The sequence below is a fragment of the Carcharodon carcharias genome, chromosome 13, assembly GCF_017639515.1.
Source record: "Carcharodon carcharias isolate sCarCar2 chromosome 13, sCarCar2.pri, whole genome shotgun sequence".
Lineage (NCBI taxonomy): Eukaryota > Metazoa > Chordata > Chondrichthyes > Lamniformes > Lamnidae > Carcharodon > Carcharodon carcharias.
The window spans coordinates 73,315,242-73,333,300 of record NC_054479.1 but is presented as its reverse complement, the minus strand read 5'-3'; the positions used below and the strand labels follow the sequence as shown (position 1 = coordinate 73,333,300).

The 18,059-nt window shown below is 43.3% G+C and overlaps 1 protein-coding gene across 11 annotated transcripts in view; it reads left to right on the top strand.

Moving 5' to 3' along the window:
- specc1la (sperm antigen with calponin homology and coiled-coil domains 1-like a) overlaps nt 1-18,059 on the top strand; it is a 388,745-nt gene that overhangs the window by 269,969 nt on the left and 100,717 nt on the right. For 10 of the 11 annotated variants that reach the window (XM_041202169.1, XM_041202167.1, XM_041202168.1 and 7 more), the window contains one exon: nt 12,959-13,061. In XM_041202169.1, the coding sequence (XP_041058103.1) occupies nt 12,959-13,061 (103 nt within the window). Of the gene's footprint in view, nt 1-2,225; nt 2,361-12,958; nt 13,062-18,059 lie in introns of those variants that run through there. The other variant, XM_041202173.1, reaches the window with a different exon arrangement.

The window sequence follows — 18,059 nt, the reverse complement described above, 5'->3', positions numbered from 1 at the left end:
TAAGGCTTGCAGGATCCTGGGCTTTATTGAGTACAAATGCAAGGACATTATGCTGAATCTTTATAAAACACTGGTTCAGCCACAAGTTGAGTATTTATCCAGTTCTTAGCAACAACACTTCAGAAAGGATGTGAAGGCATTAGAGAGGGTGCAGAAAGATTTACAAGAATGGTTCTAGGGATGAGGGTCTTCACTTACAAGATAAATTAGAGGTAATGAGACTGTTCTCCTTAGAGAAAGTTGAGAGGAGATTTGCTGTAGGTGTTTAAAAATATAAGGGCTCTATGGGTAGGTTTGTTGTTAGTTTGGGTAGGGACCCTATGACGTATGTACTAGTTCCTGGACCATGTTATTCTCCGATGTCATTTGCAAGTTGGTGCTGTTCCAGTTGCTCCTTTCTCCTTATTTCAATGTTAAAACAGAACTAAATCTTAAACAGCAGGCATTTCACCATTCCAAGCTGCTGTCCTGTTTGATTCTTACTCTAAACAATCATCACGTTATTGGAACACCAATCTTTAATACACCAGGTTCACAAAAAAACAGACATTTGTTTCTGCAGATGGGTTTTTTATTAAAAACAAAAACTTCCAGTTCTGTTGAAGGGTCATGAGGACTCGAAACGTCAACTCTTTTCTTCTCCGCCGATGCTGCCAGACTTACTGAGTTTTTCCAGGTAATTCTGTTTTTGTTTTGGATTTCCAGCATCCGCAGTTTTTTGTTTTTATCTCTGGGTTTCTTATTAATACTTAGCTGAACCCTAAGAATGGCTAAAAGCAAAAAACTGCGGATGCTGGAAATCCAAAACAAAAACAAAAATATCTGTATTTCCATCCACTGTTTTATCTCTACCTTTTAGCCTTTTTCGATTCCTTCACCCCACCCCCACAAGGGCTATCTATACCCTGCTTTGTCCTGCTTTCTACCCTTAATTAGCACATTCCTTAGATAATATCACCACCTTCAACACCTCTTTGTCCTTTTGTCTGTGACATCTTTTGGTTATCTCCACCTATCACTGGCTCTACTTGTCCCAATCCCCCACCTCTCCTTAAACCAGCTTATATTTCACCTCTCTTCTATTTTTACTTAGTTCAGTTGAAGAGTCATTCGGACTCAAAACGTTAACTGTGTTTCTCTCCGCAGATGCTGCCAGACTTGCTGAGTTTTTCCAGGTATTTTTGTTTTTGTTCCCTAAGAATGGCTAATGTACTCAGCTCAGCAAGGGGTCTGCTTATACCAGTTGAAGAGAAGTGTTAGCTTTGATTGAAGTCTAGAGCATATCAAAGGTTTTCCACTGTTATAATGTTCATTGGTTCTGTACACAGTGCATTCTGGGTAAGTGGGCATGGAGGATGCATGGGTTGGGGACATAGAAGGCGCATAGTTTGATGGAAGGGAGATATGAAAGGGAATTGGTAAAACATTTTAACTTACCAGTCCAAAAGATTCCTGAATCCAGACTATGGTTCACAACTCCTCTGAGGAGCCGTGAACCACAAGTCCTGGAGAAGGTGTCCCAACTCCACGGGAATTGCGGTGTGTATGAGATGCCTGCCCCTGCAATGGAGCAAGCCAGGTCAGGAGTGCAGGGCACAGGCTCGCTACCCGCACCCTTATTCCACACCAGCGAAAATTGCCAGAAACGGCAGTGGGGGCAGAAATCCCAGAATTCAGCTCATCCACCATTTTAAAGGCCTTTTGAATGACCCAACCCAGCAAAAATCAAGGCCAATGTCTCCGTTTTGATACCTGAATTATTAACCTTTTTTGCACCTGCTGCAGTACCTCTATATCCTTTGTGGATTCACAAATGTACACAGTCTAAGATTCTATGCAAGTTTAACATAACCTCTATTTTTCAATTCTATTCCTCTAGAAATGAGCCCCAGTCCTTTGTTGCATTTCTTTCATGGGCTTGTAAACCTTTGTCTCGGCTTTATTAAGAAAATTCTTCCTTCCCAAGATCGCACTACTGCGGAGCTTCTCACCTGTCGGCCTTCCCTCCTGCAACAAACTGTACACTTTCCAAAATCCAACTTAGCATTACCTAATTATTGACTTGCCTCATCTCTTTTACTTTTTCTGAACTTTGTGTTCCTCTGTGCTACAAACCTTGGTATTTGATTAGGTTTCTCAATAAAAAAAAATCTATGTGCAGACACATCAAGTTGCCAGAGAGGGCTCCCTAAGCCCAGCTGATGAAATATTTTCTTGATTTATAGTATTTTTCTGGATGGCTTGTTGCTGTTTTTGCTGTTAAGAACAATGACCTCCATCAGGCGAGATCTGTTACACTTGACTGGCTATTGGACATCAGTTGGTCACAAGGAACATGTTTATTGAATTTTCAAATTTGTAAGTTGTTTGCAACTAATTTTGTTTTGAATTACTTAGTTTGTTTGCCCTGTTCATTATCTTGCCTCATTTATGAGATTTTATTGAACATTCAAGTGGGTCAGCCTTCCTCGCAGCCTTGGGAAGCACACCCATCAGATATATAACCTATAACTCATTCTCCAGCCCATCCATAAGTCTGTCTTTTCTGGAACTGATGTTTGCTGTCCATGTCAGTGGTGTTGTAACATAAACCAACGGCACTGCTCGTACTTCCAACAGGAAAGAGTAAAGAAATTAAGTAAAAGAAAGGTTACCCAAACTTCTAAAGGATTTGTTTCAAATTAAAGCATTTTTTAAATTGTGAAATATCAAAGCCCTATCTGGGGGGACATATTGTGGATTCCTGTGAAGACTCAGTGGTACTGAGCCACACAAACCCAGTCAATGACACCCACATCTACTTCTCCAGCATCACTCTCCATCCTACCTCTGTACTGTCTTGTCTGCCTGTCCAACATCAAGTCAGGAATGTGCCACCAACTTCCTTCAATTTAACAAACAGGAAGTCCAACAATAAATTCCATCTTCCTTACCACTCTTGATGAGGACTAAACCAGATTGTTTCAAACCTTGCTGTACTTTGTGACCCTGACCCTAGTTTACCTGTTTGAACACTTGTCTGCTTTTGCCACTGAACCATGCAGTCTTTTCCTGTTTGTATTAGCTGAGGTGGGATCTGCACAATTTTTTTCTTTTGTGTTCAGACTTGTGAGTGTGGGTGAACAAATCCAGAAATGATGCATAGAATGTTTCAGCACCCAAACAAGCCAATTTGTTGGGAAGGCTGACCACAAGAGCTACAAGTCTAGTCTTGTTCTGCTGGTTGCCCATACTGTTTAATACTTCCTCTCTTCCTCTCTTTTCAAAATAATTTATTGATTTGGATTCAAAAAGAGAACCCCACAGGTGAAACTTCCTGGAAAGAAATGTTGCAAAGCTTCAGATCAGTAGCCATATACATCTTATAAAAAGTGCAGTTGTGAGAATGTTGGCCAAGTTCAGGATTTGGCTTGGTTTTTTTAAGCAGTTCTATGGTGACGCAGCCTGCAGAAACTCATTGTCAAGACTTGCATGTAAAGAATGGCCATTTGAGGGTGGCACTGAAGGGTTCCCATTGCTTTTACACCCATACTCCAGCAAGTAGGTACCTAGTATGCATGCATACTGTACTTTGAAAAGTAATCCATTAGCTATGAAGTACTTTGGAACCACATGATAAAACAAGATAGGGGGAGGGAAGATGCAGCCAGGACAGATGTGTTATCAGGATTGTTTGTAGTCAGCTCATCACATGTTCCCTCGAGTCCACAGTGAGCCCTCATTGTACAGACACTACAAAGAAAGAACTTGTATTTATATGCTGTCTTATCATGTGGTCCTAAAGCACAGTTAATGGATTACTTGTCAAAGTAGAGAATGCAGGCATACTAGTACAGTTTTGCATACAACAGCCTATTAGAAGCCTGTAAGGACTCCATCCCATTCTCTCAGTTCCTTCGCCTCCGTCGCATCTGTTCCGATGATGCTACCTTCAAAAACAGTTCCTCTGACCTGTCCTCCTTCTTCCTTAACCGAGGTTTTCCACCCATGGTCGTTGACAGGGCCCTCAACCGTGTCCGGCCCATCTCCCGCGCATCCGCCCTCACGCCTTCTCCTCCCTCCCAGAAACATGATAGGGTCCCCCTTGTCCTCACTTATCACCCCATCAGCCTCCGCATTCAAAGGATCACCCTCCGCCATTTCCGCCAACTCCAGCATGATGCCACCACCAAACACATCTTCCCTTCACCCCCCCCCTATCGGCAGTCCGTAGGGATCGTTCCCTCCGTGAAACCCTGGTCCACTCCTCCATCACCCCCTACTCCTCAACCCCCATCTATGGCACCTCCCCATGCCCACGCAAAAGATGTAACACCTGCCCCTTCACTTCCTCTCTCCTCACCGTCCAAGGGCCCAAACACTCCTTTCAAGTGAAGCAGCATTTCACTTGCATTTCCTCCAACTTAGTCTACTATTCGTTGCTCCCAGTGTGGTCTCCTCTACATTGGAGAGACCAAACGTAAACTGGGCGACCGCTTTGCAGAACACCTGCGGTCTGTCCGCAAGAATGACTCAAACCTCCCTGTCGCTTGCCATTTTAACACTCCACCCTGCTCTCTTTCCCACATGTCTGTCCTTAGCTTGCTGCATTGTTCCAGTGAAGCCCAATGCAAACTGGAGGAACAGCACCTCATCTTCCGACTAGGCACTTTACAGCCTTCCGGACTGAATATTGAATTCAACAACTTTAGGTCTTGAGCTCCATCCCCACCCCCTTTCCGTTTCTTCCCCCTTCCTTTTGTTTTTTTTCCAATAATTTATATAGATTTTTCTTTTCCCACCTATTTCCATTATTTTTAAATCTTTTATACTCCCCCACCCCCACTAGAGCTATACCTTGAGTGCCCTACCATCCATTCTTAATTAGCACATTCGTTTAGATAATATCACCAACTTCAACACCTCTGTGTTCTTTTGTCTGTGACATCTTTTGATGATCTGCTCCTATCCTCACACCCCACCTTCCCCAACCTTAAACCAGCTTATATTTCCCTCTCCTTGTAAAGAAAGATCAGTTCTGTTGAAGGGTCATGAGGACTCGAAACGTCAACTCTTTTCTTCTCCGCCGATGCTGCCAGACCTGCTGAGTTTTTCCAGGTAATTCTGTTTTTGTATTAGAAGCCTGGTCCACTTGAAAGAACGCACAGCCCACAACTCATGACACACTCAATTCTTGGCTACGTAACATCACTGAATCTGTAGACACGTCAAATCTAGTGCTGATAATAACAAAAGAAAATCAAGCCATATACAAATATATACAAAAGCTCTTAAAAAAGCTAAACAGCTGAAGAAAAATTGGCAGGTAACCAAGGGAAATGGCAAAGAATAAATATAGTAGGCAGAAAGGATCTTAGCTCATAAAGTTAAGATGTAAAATCAGTTTGGGTAGAGCCTAAGAAACCACAAGGAATAGAAAACATTGGTACGAGTTGTTTATAGGTCTCCTACCAGTAGTTGTGGTGTCAGGTAGGGTATAAATCATGAAATCAGAAGTACATGAAACAAGGCTAATGTAATAATCATGGAGAGCTTTTAATCTTCGAATACTAGATAAACCAAATTTGCAGTAATAGTATGAAGGGTGAGTTCATGGTTTTCTAGATTGGTATGTCAAGGAGCCAGTTAGGGAATAGGCTATTTTAGATTTAGAATTGTACAATGAGACAGGGTTAATTAACTTCGGTTACAGACAGGATTTGTGTGGACCTTTCCACTCCATAACCAAGATGTTTGTTTATGAGGTGTGTGTATTTCCTTACCTTCAGAGTGATTTTCTTAATTTAAAATAAATTCCAGCAGCAGGATTTTGGTGATTTTAAAAGTAAAGGTTATTTATTATCAGACTTTGCCCCGGATGTTCAAAACTCAACGTCTTAATCACCCGCCTCACTCTCACTATCTCACACACAAAAATTAGATGCAGATAAGGTTAAAGCTGTAATTATAAAAATAGAATTTATAACTTTATAACTAGGATATAACTTTATATCTATGCAGGGCTGATAGCTGAGTTGACACTTTAGTTACAATGAAAGTCTTTTAGAAACAAAGAATTCTCATGAAACTGTGAATCCTCTTGTAGAGGAATAGCCAGAAGGCTGGTTCTCAGGTGGGCTTGGAAGCTGGAACAAGTACAGTACTTTGGCTGCATTAGAAGACTTTCAGGAATGATGGTTCAGCTGTTTTAGATGTTCCCTGGTGCTTTGCATGTTTCTCTGACACACACACAGATTTTGTTTGGGTTGTATTGTACGGCAGTCTCTGATAGATAACTCTGGTCATATGACTGAAATTAACACTTCTGGTGTCCAGATCACCACAACACAATAACAGCTAACAATGGTCATTCACTCTTATCTCTCCCAGCTTGAACTCAAATATTCTTCTTTGTTCAATTTGGGACTCGGAGACCAATAGTCTACAGATCTCATATTCCCCAAACCCTGGGTTCATGCTTAAACAATGAGATCTTTAACTTAAAACAAAAACAGAATTACCTGGAAAAACTCAGCAGCATCGGCGGAGAAGAAAAGAGTTGACATTTCGAGTCCTCATGACCCTTCAACAGAACTAGGTGAATCCAAGGAAGAGGTGAAATATAAGCTGGTTTAAGGTGTGGGGGTGGTGGGGGGTTGGGGGAGAGAAGTGGAGGGGGGTGGTGTGGTTGTAGGGACAAACAAGCAGTGATAGAAGCAGATCATCAAAAGATGTCACAGATAACAGAACAAAAGAACACATAGGAACACTGTGTTCTTTTGTTCTGTTGTTTTGTTCTGTTGTCTGTGACATATTTTGATGATCTGCTTCTATCACTGCTTGTTTGTCCCTACAACCACACCACCCCCCTCCACTTCTCTCCCCCAACCCCCCCCACCACCCCACCCCAAAGACGCACCTTAACCCAGCTTATATTTCACCCCTTCCTTGGATTCACCTAGTTCTGTTGAAGGGTCATGAGGACTCGAAACGTCAACTCTTTTCTTCTCCGCCGTGCTGCCAGACCTCCTGAGTTTTTCCAGGTAATTCTGTTTTTGTTTTGGATTTCCAGCATCCGCAGTTTTTTTGTTTTTTTAGATCTTTAACTTCGCAGGTGGTTGTGAACATCCCTTTTTCAGGTCCATGTTTAACTAAATACTGACCACCGAATTGAATGCTGTCCACAGTTTAAATGCTCATAGTCACATGTTAAGTTGCATCCATCTTAACAGAGTTTGTGACCACTTTCACAATATACGATTTTACAGTCCATAACGTCTGATATCCCCATGTTACTACTGAACGCAACATCTTGCAATGAAAGAATCTTGGGGGCAAAGTGACCTTAATAATACAATTTTATACTGAGTTCAAGTGATTTAGTAACACCTGAAACTAAGGTCTTAAATCTGAATAAAGCAAATGATAGAGGTATAAGGGATGAGTTGGCCAAAGTAGATCGGGAAACTAGATTTAAAAGATATGACAGTAGATAAGCAATGGGAAACATCTTTAAAAATTGATTCAGAATACACAACAAATATGTATTCTGTTTAGGAATGAAATCCCAGTGGAGAAAATGGTCAACTCATGGCTAACAAGTTAAAGATAGTAATTTTTAAGAGAAAAGCAAAATACTGCAGATGCCGGAAATCTGGAACAAAAACAAAAATAGCTGGAAAAACTCAACAGGTCTGACAGCATCTGCAGAGAGGAATACAGTAATGTTTCGAGTCCGTATGGCTCTTCATCAGAACCAATAGTATTCTTTAAAATTCATTTTATGGGATGTGGGTGTCACTAGCTAGGCCAGCATTTATTGCCCATCCCTAATTGCCCTTGAGAAGATGGTGGTGAGCTGCCTTCTTGAACCATTGCAGTTCATGTGGTGTAGGTACACCCACAGTGCTGTTAGGGAGGGAGTACCAGGATTTTGACCCAATGACAGTAATATATTTCCAAGTCAGGATGGTGAGTGGCTTGGAGGGGAACTTCCAGGTGGTGGTGCTCCCATGTGTCCTTCGCCCTTGTCCTTCTAGATAGTAGCGGTCAAGGGTTTGGAAAGTGCTGCCTAGGGAGCCTTGATGAGTTTCTGCAGTGCATCTTGTAGATGGCATGCACTGCTGCCACTGTTCATCGGTGGTGGAGGGAGTGAATGTTTGTGGATGGGGTGCCAATCAGCGAGCTGCTTTGTCTTGCATGGTGCCAAACTTCTTGAGTGTTGTTACGGCTGCACTCATCTAGGCAAGTGGAGAGTATTCCTTCTCACTCCTGACTTGTGCTTTGTAGATGGTGGACAGGCTTCGGGGAGTCAAGAGGTGAATTACTTGCTGCAGGATTCCTAGTCTCTGACCTGCTCTTGTAGCCACAGTATTTATATGGCCATTCCAGTTCAATTTCTGGTCAATGACAACCCCAGGATGTTGATAGTGGGGGATTCAGCGATGGTAATTCCATTGAATGTCATGGGGCAATGGTTAGATTCTCTCTTGTTGGAGATGGTCATTGTTTGGCATTTGTGTGGCACAAGTGTTACTTGCCATTTGGCAGCCCAAGCATGGATATTGTCCAGGTCTAGCTGCATTTGGATATGGACTGCTTCAGTTTCTGAGGAGTCACGAATGGTGCTGAACATTGTGCAATCAAGAGTGAACATCCCTACTTCTGACCTTATGATGGAAGGAAGGTGATTGATGAAGCAGCTGAAGATGGTTGGGCCGAGGACACCTACCTTGGGGAATTCCTGCGGTGATGTCCTGGAGCTGAGATGATTGGCCTCCAACAGCTACAACTATCTTCCTTTGTGCTAGGTATGACTCCAACCAGTGGAAAGTTCTCCTTCTCATTCCCATTGACTCCAGTTTTGATAAGACCCCTTGATGCCACACTCGGTCAAATGCTGCCTTGATTTCAAGGGCAATCATTCTCACCTCACCTCTGGAGTTCAGCTCTTTTGTTCATGTTTGAACCAATGCTGTAATGAGGTCAGAAACTGATTGACCCCAGCGGAACCCAAATTGAGCGTCAGTGAGCAGGTTATTGCTAAGCAAATACTGGTTGATAGCACTGCTGAATGACCCCTTCCATCAACTTACTGCTGATGGAGAGTAAACTGATGAGGGTGGTAATTGGTCGGGGTGGATTTGTCCTGCTTTTTGTGTACAGTACATAACTGGGCAATTTTCCACATTGCCAGGTAGATACTATTGTTGTAGCTGTACTGGATAAGCTTGGCTAGGGGCACGGCAAGTTCTGGAGCACAAGTCTTCAGTACTGTTACCAGAATATTGTCAGGGTCCATAGCCTTTGCAGTATTAAGTGCCTTCAACCGTTTCTTGATATCACGTGGAGTGAGTCGAATTGGCTGAAGACTGGCAACTGTGATGCTGGGGACCTCCGGAGGAGGTCGATATGGATCAATCATTTGGCACTTCTGGCTGAAGATGGTTGCAAATGCTTCAGCCTTATCTTTTGCACTAATGTGCTGAGCTCCTCAATCATTGAGGATGGGGATATTTGTGGAGTCTTCTCCAATGAGTTGTTTAATTGTCCATCACCATTCACAACTGGATGTGGCAGAACCGCAGAGCTTAGATCTGATCCTTTTGTTGTGGAATCTCTTAGCTTTGTCTGTCACTTGCTGCTTATGCTGTTTGACACGCAAGTAGTCCTGCTGTCGCTTCACCAGGTTGATAACTCATTTTTAGGTATGCCAGGTGCTGCCCTGGCATGCCCTTCTGCACTCTTAATTGAACCAGGGTTGATCCCCTGGCTTGACGGTAATGGTAAAGTGGGGGATATGCTGGGCCATGAGGTTACAGATTGTGGTTGAATACAATTCTGCTGTTGTTGATGTCCCACAGCGTCTCATGGATGCCCAGTCTTGAGTTGCTGGATCTGCTCGAAATTTTTCCCACTTAGCACGGTGATGGTGCCACACAACACGATGGAGGGTATCCTCAATGTGAAAGTGGGACTTCGTCTCCACAAGGACTGTGCAGTGATCACTCCTGCCAATACTGTCTTCAACAGATGCATCTGTGGCAGGCAGGTTGGTGAGGATGAGGTCAAATATGTTTTTCCCCTTTGTTGGTTCCCTCACCACCTGCCAGAGACCCAGTCTAGCAGCTATGTCATTTAGGACTTGGCCAACTCGGTCTCTGGTGGTGCTACTGAGGTTAAAGGAGAGGCTTATAATGTTACCAAAAAAAGTAATAAGGCTGAAGATTGGGGGGATTTTAAAATACAGCAAAGCAGACCAAGAAATTGATAAAGAAAGAAGAAACAGAATATGGCAGCAGACTAGCAAGAAACATCAGAACAGATTGAGAAAGTTTCCATATGTTTGTAAAAAGAGATTAGTAAAAGTAAATGCAAGTCCCTTAGAGACTTGCATTTACCCTTTGAGGTAGAGACTCCTTTAGGGAAGGAAATCTGCTACCCTTACCTGTCGGGCCAGACGTGGCTCCAGACCCACACAAAGTGGCACTCAAGAGACACAGCAAGCCATCAGCAGTAGCAGAATTGTATTTAACCACAATCCGTAACCTAGCATATCCTTCACTCTACCGTGTCAATCAAGCTGGGGGATCAACCCTGGCCATGTCAGGAACAGCACCAGGCATACCTAAAAATGATATGGTAACCTGGTGAAGCTACAGCACAGGACTACTTGCACGCCAAACAGAGGAAACAGCATGTGATGGAGCTGAATTTGAGTGACTGCTCTTGACATCAAGGCAGCATTTGACTGAATGTGCCATCAAGTCAATGGGAATGAGGGGAAAAATCTCCCCATTGATTGGAGTCATACCTAGTACAAAGGATAGTGGTTGTGGTTTTTGAATATCAATCATCTCAGCTCCAGGACACCACTGCAGGAGTTCCTCAAGGTAATGTCCTAGACCCAGAGATTCCGCTGCTTCATCAATGATCTTTCCTGCATCGTAAGGTCAGAAGTGGGGATGTTTGCTGATGACTGCAAAATGTTTTGCACCATTTGCGAATCCTGAGGTATGGAAGCAGTCTGTATGCAGCAAGCCCTAGCTAATTTTCAGGCTTGGGCTGATAGGTGACTGGTAACATTTGCACCAAACAAGTGCCAGGCAATGACCAACCCTAACAAGAGAGAATCTAACCATCTCCCCATGACATTCAGTGGCATTACCATTGCTGTCAACATACTGAGGATTACCATTGACTAGAAATTGAACTGGACCAGCCATATAAATACTGTGGCTGCAAGAGCAGGTCAGAGGCTGTGAATTCTGTGACGAGTCCTCCTGACTTCTCAAAGCCTGTCTACCACCTACAAAGTCAGGAATGTTGGAATACATCCCACTTGCCATGATGAGCGTGGTTTCCACAGCACTGAACTCAACACCATCCAGGATAAAGGAGCACACTTGATCAGCACCTCATCCACCACCTTAAACATTCACTCCCCCCATCACCGACGCGCAGTGGCAGCAGTGTGTACCATCTACAAGAAGCACTACAGCAACTCGCCAAGGCTCCTTCAACAACACCTTCCAAACCTGCGACCACTATCTCCTAGAAGGACAAGGCCAGCAGACCTAAGGGAACAGCAACTCCTGCATGTTCCCCTCCAAGACACATACCATCCTAACTTGGAACCCTTTTGCTGTTCCTTTGCTGTCACTTGGTCAAATTCCTGGAACTCCCTTCCTAACAGCCCTGTGGGCATACCTACGCTAGATGGGCTACAATGGTTGAAGAAGGTGCTTCACCACCATTTTCTTGAGGGTTTCCAATGTAGTTTTGCTAGACTGTTTCCCTGAATGAGAGGATTGTGCTGTGAGGCAAAATTGAGTAAAATGTGCCCATATTCTCTAGAACTTGGAAGAAAGATTATCTCATTGAAACAAACAAAATTCTTAAAGGGCATGACAGGGTAGATTCTGGAAGGATTTTGCCCTGGATGGGGACTCTAGGACTAGGGTTCACAGTGTCAGAATAAGGGACCAACCATTTAGGACTGAGATCAGGGGAAATTTTTTACCTTTGAAATTCTCCACCCCAGAGAGCTATGGATGGTCGGTTGTTGAGTATATTCAGGACAGAGATTGATAGAGATTTGGATACTGAGGGAATCAGGTTGGAGCCTATAGATATCATTGCAGGTCCCATTTTCACCTGTCCTTGTCCTGACACAGGATGGACAGAAATGAAACCTCAGTTGCTTAGTCCCATAGCTTCACACCCATAAAGAAGTGCAGCTCATGCAAATTTCCTGAAGTTCCAGCAGTTTGAATAGGCTGAAAATTTATACCCAGACTTTTAAGTACCTATTTCTGCTGTACTTTGATTATTTTTGCCAGTGTTTTTTTCTTTATCTCCTCAGAGACCTGATATATATTTTCTGCATCCTTCATTTGGTTACCACAATAGTTACCTACTCTTTTCAGTGCTGGGCTGTCGGAATCCATGTGCGCGTTGCTTAGGCTTTTTCATAGCCCTAGATCATTAAGACGAATGTTCAGTGCAATTCTGACCACCATATAGATTCATAGCTGTCTGTACAATGCCAACTATCTGGTTTCCACCGACAGAATGATTTTTCTAAGAATGCATTTTGTATTTTATGAATTAAGAAAAGGCATTGGGAAATAATTTCAATAATGATTGATATTCCAGGGTTGGGGGGCTAAGTTATTTCTAAACTTTCTTAGTTTTGCCTTTTTTTTAAACAGTATAGCAAATTGTGTCATTAATCTGATACAAATTGATCGCAGCAAATTGCCATTCTTAATGACTGCTGGTACCCCTCCCACCCCTCCAGTGCCTCATCCAGTGTTATGCAGCTCACATTTGCAAGGCCACGTTCTCAACTTATACTGCTGAGGGTTTTCTTAGTTTAAGTGAACAAAGTTATACTTTTCTAAAGTTTGAGTGACAGAGCAAGTTAATGTTCAAACCCTCCAGCTAGCAACTTTGAATTTCCATTTATTTTGAACAGGGAAGAGAGGAAAGACCCATTGTCAGCACTGGCTCGTGAGTATGGTGGCTCCAAGAGGAATGCGTTGCTTAAATGGTGTCAGAAGAAGACGGAAGGTTATCAAGTAAGTGAGCAACACACTGTTTCTTTGGCATGTGAAAAGGAGTGTTTTAAAATATTTGTGATTGAATGGTTCAAAGAAAGTGAAAAATAGAAAGAATTATGAAAAATATCTGCTGACTCTAATTGAAGTGAGGTACTAATGATTTTGAATCCCTCAAAAAGCAAATTGTTCTATAGAGTAACACTGTTTACCTGACTTAGTCTCATGCCAGCCGCTGATTGCTCATCATCCATGAGATCAATTTCTACGTAGCAGTCTTTCCTCAATCTTTGCTCCAATCTCTTGAAGCTCACAAGTTATATGATGATAGCTTTGGGACATCCTGAAACGTGCTATATAAATACAAGTTCATTCATTTTTTTAAAAGAGTGATTCAAGTGGCAAAAAGAGATCTAAAAAACAGGCATAGGAATAGATGCCAAGTGTAGCTGAGTAAGGAGCTCTTTTGGTGTCACAACTTGAACTTGGGCTTTTCAGTGTTGAAAGCCTGAGAGATGATCATATGGATTGTTGTCAGGAAGATATAATTTTCATAATGTTATTGGAATTTATTGTAAAGTAGAGTAATAATGGGGTCTGTCTCTATGGGGGGTGTGTGTGTTTGGGTGTGGAACTTAATTGAATTAAAGGCAGCTGATCTGAAGACTTTGATGTATCAGAAGATAAGCTTGGTTTGAAATGTTGAAGTAGATAAACATTTTTTAGAAGTTTTAGAATGTAAGGTGTAAAGAGAACATTTGCATTTTAAAATAAACCAGACTTGCTTGAATTCAAAAAAGGGTGTGAAATGTTTCACCTAGCCAGGAGAATTTAAGAAACTGTGTTTATTTTTCCCAAAGATTACTGGTAAACTTGGCACTCTGATAGATTTTTTATTATTAGAGGTAAGATCCAAAGACATAGTGAAACAATGGGAATTTGCATTCAAAAGGGAAAATATGTATAAAGAAGAGGAGGCTGTGTGTAAGGGCAGGCATTTTAAGATCTAACGCAAGTGTGAAAAGTCTCCAGTATCTAAGCCTCAAGCTGCTGTCTGCAAGGAACCGAAGCTGAGAAAAAGTCACTTCGAATTTGACTGGTCAGGGTATGGTGTGTCACTTTGTCTGGGTCTTTTAAAATCTCTGTGCTTTACTATTACCTTACCGAAAGTGTAACCAGGAGTTAGTTTAACTAGAGGATTTAGAAGCTATCATAGTAGTAATTTGTAGATTTATGTATGTACTTAAAGTAATTTCTTCTATTAATAAAGGTTTAATTTAGTTTTGTAAGAGACCTATAAGACTTGGTGGTCTTATTACTACTGAATTCAAAGCCCACATCTTGAAATACATCCAAACTGTAAAACATATGTGGCAGTTGTTTCAATTTTCCCTTTGAGATTTGAGCAACTCAGCATTTACCATCGGCTGAGCTATAACAAGTGTTAGCAGGTGTATATGCATCATATAGAATGGTATCAGGTGTGTATGGAATGAATGGAAAGGGTGAATCTTGTGAATGAAATAAACTGTCAGTTTTGCACAAGGAAATGTTGGTTCAACCAGTAAAAGGTAAATTTAAGATTCCTCACACGTTAATGGTTGTAGGAAATGAAAAAGGGGCATGGACACATTGAGTGGTCAAACCGTGGCAGATGGAGTTTAATATTGAAAAGTGAGGTTGTCCATTTTGGACCGAAGATAAAGGTGTGTTTTACTAAATGGTGAGAGGCTTGCAACTGTGGAGGAGCAAAGAAATTAAGGTGTTGATCTACACAAATCACTAAAAGCTAGTGAACAAGTATTAAAAGTAATCAAAAGGTTGAATTGAATATTAACCTTCGGGGGTAAAAACAAAAAAGTGCGGATGCTGGAAATCCAAAACAATAACAGAAATACCTGGAAAAACTAAGCAGGTCTGGCAGCGTCGGCGGAGAAGAGCAAAGTTGATGTTTCGAGTCCTCATGACACTTCAACAGAACTAAGTAGAAATAGGAAAGGGGTGAAATATAAGCTGGTGTAAAGGGGTGGGGGGTGGTTGTTGGGACAAGCAAGCAGTGATAGGAGGAGATAACCAAAAGATGTCAAAAGAACAAAGAGGTGTTGAAGGTGGTGATATTATCTAAAAGAATGTGCTAATTAAGAATGGAGAGCGGGACAAGTAAGGTAGCTCTAGTGGGGGTGGGGTGAAATAAACAATGGATGGAATACATTTAAAAATAATGGAAATAGGTGGGAAAAGAAAAATCTATATAAATTATTGGAAAAAACAAAGCGAGGGGGAAGAAACGGAAAGGGGGTGAGGACGGAGGAAGGAGTTCAAGTTCTAAAGTTGTTGAGCTCAATATTCAGTCCGGAAGGCTGTAAAGTGCCTAGTTGGAATATGAGGTGCTGTTCCTCCAGTTTGTGTTGAACTTCACTGGAGCAATGCAGCAAGCCAAGGACAGATATGTGGGCAAGAGAGCAGGGTGGAGTGTTAAAATGGCAAGCGACAGGGAGGTCTGGGTAACGCTTGCGAACAGACTGAAGGTGCTCTGCAAAGCGGTCACCCAGTCTGCGTTTGGTCTCTCCAATGTAGAGGAAACCACATTGGGAGCAACGAATGCAGTAGACTAAGTTGGGGGAAATGCAAGTGAAATGCTGCTTCACTTGAACGGTGAGGAGAGAGGAAGTGAAGGGGCAGTTGTTGCATATTTTGCGTTTGCATGGGGAGGTGCCGTAGGTGGGGGTTGAGTAGGGGGTGATGGAGGAGTGGACCAGGGTGTCCCGGAGGGAACGATCCCTACGGAATGCCGCTGGTGGGGTGGGGGGTGGTGAAGGGAAGATGTGTTTGGTGGTGGCATCATGCTGGAGTTGGCAGAAATGGCGGAGGATGATCCTTTGTATGCAGAGGCTGGTGGGGTGATAAGTGAGGACAAATGGGACCCTATCATGTTTCTGGGAGGGAGGAGAAGGTGTGAGGGCGGATGTGCGGGAGATGGGCCGGACATGGTTGAGGGCCCTGTCAACTACCGTGGGTGGAAAATCTCAGTTAAGGAAGAAGGAGGACATGTCAGAGGAACTGTTTTTGAAGGTAGCATCATCAGAACAGATGCGACGGAGGCGAAGGAACTGAGAGAATGGGATGGAGTCCTTACAGGAAGCGGGGTGTGAGGAGCTATAGTGGAGGTAGCTGTGGGAGTCGGTAGGCTTGTAATGGATATTGGTGGACAGTCTATCATCAGAAATTGAGACAGAGAGGTCAAGGAAGGGAAGGGATGTGTCAGAGATGGACCATGTGAAAAAGATTGAAGGGTGGAGACTGGAAGCAAAATTAATACATTTTTCCAGGTCCCGACAAGAGCATGAAGCGGCACCGAAGTAATCATCGATGTACCGGAGAAAGAGTTGTAGGAGGGGGCCGGAGTAGGACTGGAACAAGGAATGTTCCACATACCCCATTAAGAGACAGGCATAGCTGGGGCTCATGCGGGTACCCATAGCCACACCTTTTACTTGGAGGAAGTGAGAGGAGTTAATGGAGAAATTGTTCAGTGTGAGAACAAGTTCAGCCAGAGGGAGGAAAGTAGTGCTGGATGGGGATTATTTGGGCCTCTGTTCGAGGAAGAAGCTGAGAGCCCTCAGACCATCCCGGTGGTGGATGGAGGTGTAGCGGGATTGGACGGTTGGGGTCAGGGAACTGGAAATTGTTGATGTGACGTAAGGTGTCAGAGGAATCACGGATGTAGGTGGGAAGGGACTGGACAAGGGGAGAGAGAAGGGATTCAAGATAACGAGAAATGAGTTCCATGGGGCAGGAACAGGCTGACACGATCAGTCTGCCGGGACAGTCCTGTTTGTGGGTTTTGGGTAGGAGGTAGCAGCGGACCGTCCGAGGTTGGGCGACTGTCAGGTTGGAAGCTGTGGAAGGAAGATCTCCAGAGGAGATGAGGTCAGTGACAGTCCTGGAAATAATGGCTTGATGTTCAGTGGTGGGGTTATGGTCCAGGGAGAGATAGGAGGAAGTGTCTGCAAGTTGACGGTCAGCCTCCGGGAGGTAGAGGTCAGTGCGCCAGACAACAACAGCACCACCATCAGTGGGTTTGATGGCAATGTTAGGGTTGGACCTGAGAGAACGGAGTGCAGTAAATTCAGAGCGAGACAGGTTAGAATGGGTGGGAGGAGCAGAGAAATTGAGACGACTAATGTCACACCAACAGTTCTCAATGAAAAGATCAAGAGAAGGCAAGAATCCAGAGGGAGGGGTCCAGGTGGAGGGAGAATATTGGATGTGGGTAAAAGGATGCATTGAACGGGGAGAGGACTCCTGCCCAAAGAAGTGAGCATGGAGACGAAGGAGGCGGAAGAAGAGTTCAGCATCGTGCCGAGCCCGAAATTCATTGAGATGAGGGCGTAAGGGTATGAAACTAAGTCCTTTGCTGAGCGCTGAACGTTCAGCGTCGGAGAGGGGAAGGTCAGGGAGTATAGTAAATACACGGCCGGGGCTGGGATTGGAAGATGGGGTGGGGACGGAGGGACAGGCAGGGGTGGAGGGTCCTGGATGGGTGTTGGTGAGGAGGCTCGTTTATAAAGGAGTGAACGTTTGGCTTTTGTGTACAGAGCCTTGGTCAGAGCCCATCGGGAGTACTGTGTTCAGTTTTGGGCACTATGCCTCAGAAAGGATGCATTGTCCTAGGATGGGGCGCAGCATAGATTCACCAAAATGATATTAGGTTCAGAGGGTTAAACTAGGAATATAGGGTGCATATATTTGTCTTGTATGATTTGTCTTGTCTTGTCTATTGCGTAGAGTTGAGGAATTTGAGGAATAGATTAAGAGTTTCATTGGATGAAAAGAGAGAAACTCTTACCTTTGCTGGAGTAATCCAGAACAACACTTTTAATTTATATAGCGCCTTTAACATATTTAAACGTCCCCAAGTGCTTCACAGGACCATGATAGAAAATAAAGTATGACATCGAGCCACATAAGGTCAGATGACCAAAAGCTTGATCCAGGAAGTAGGTTTTGAGAAATACC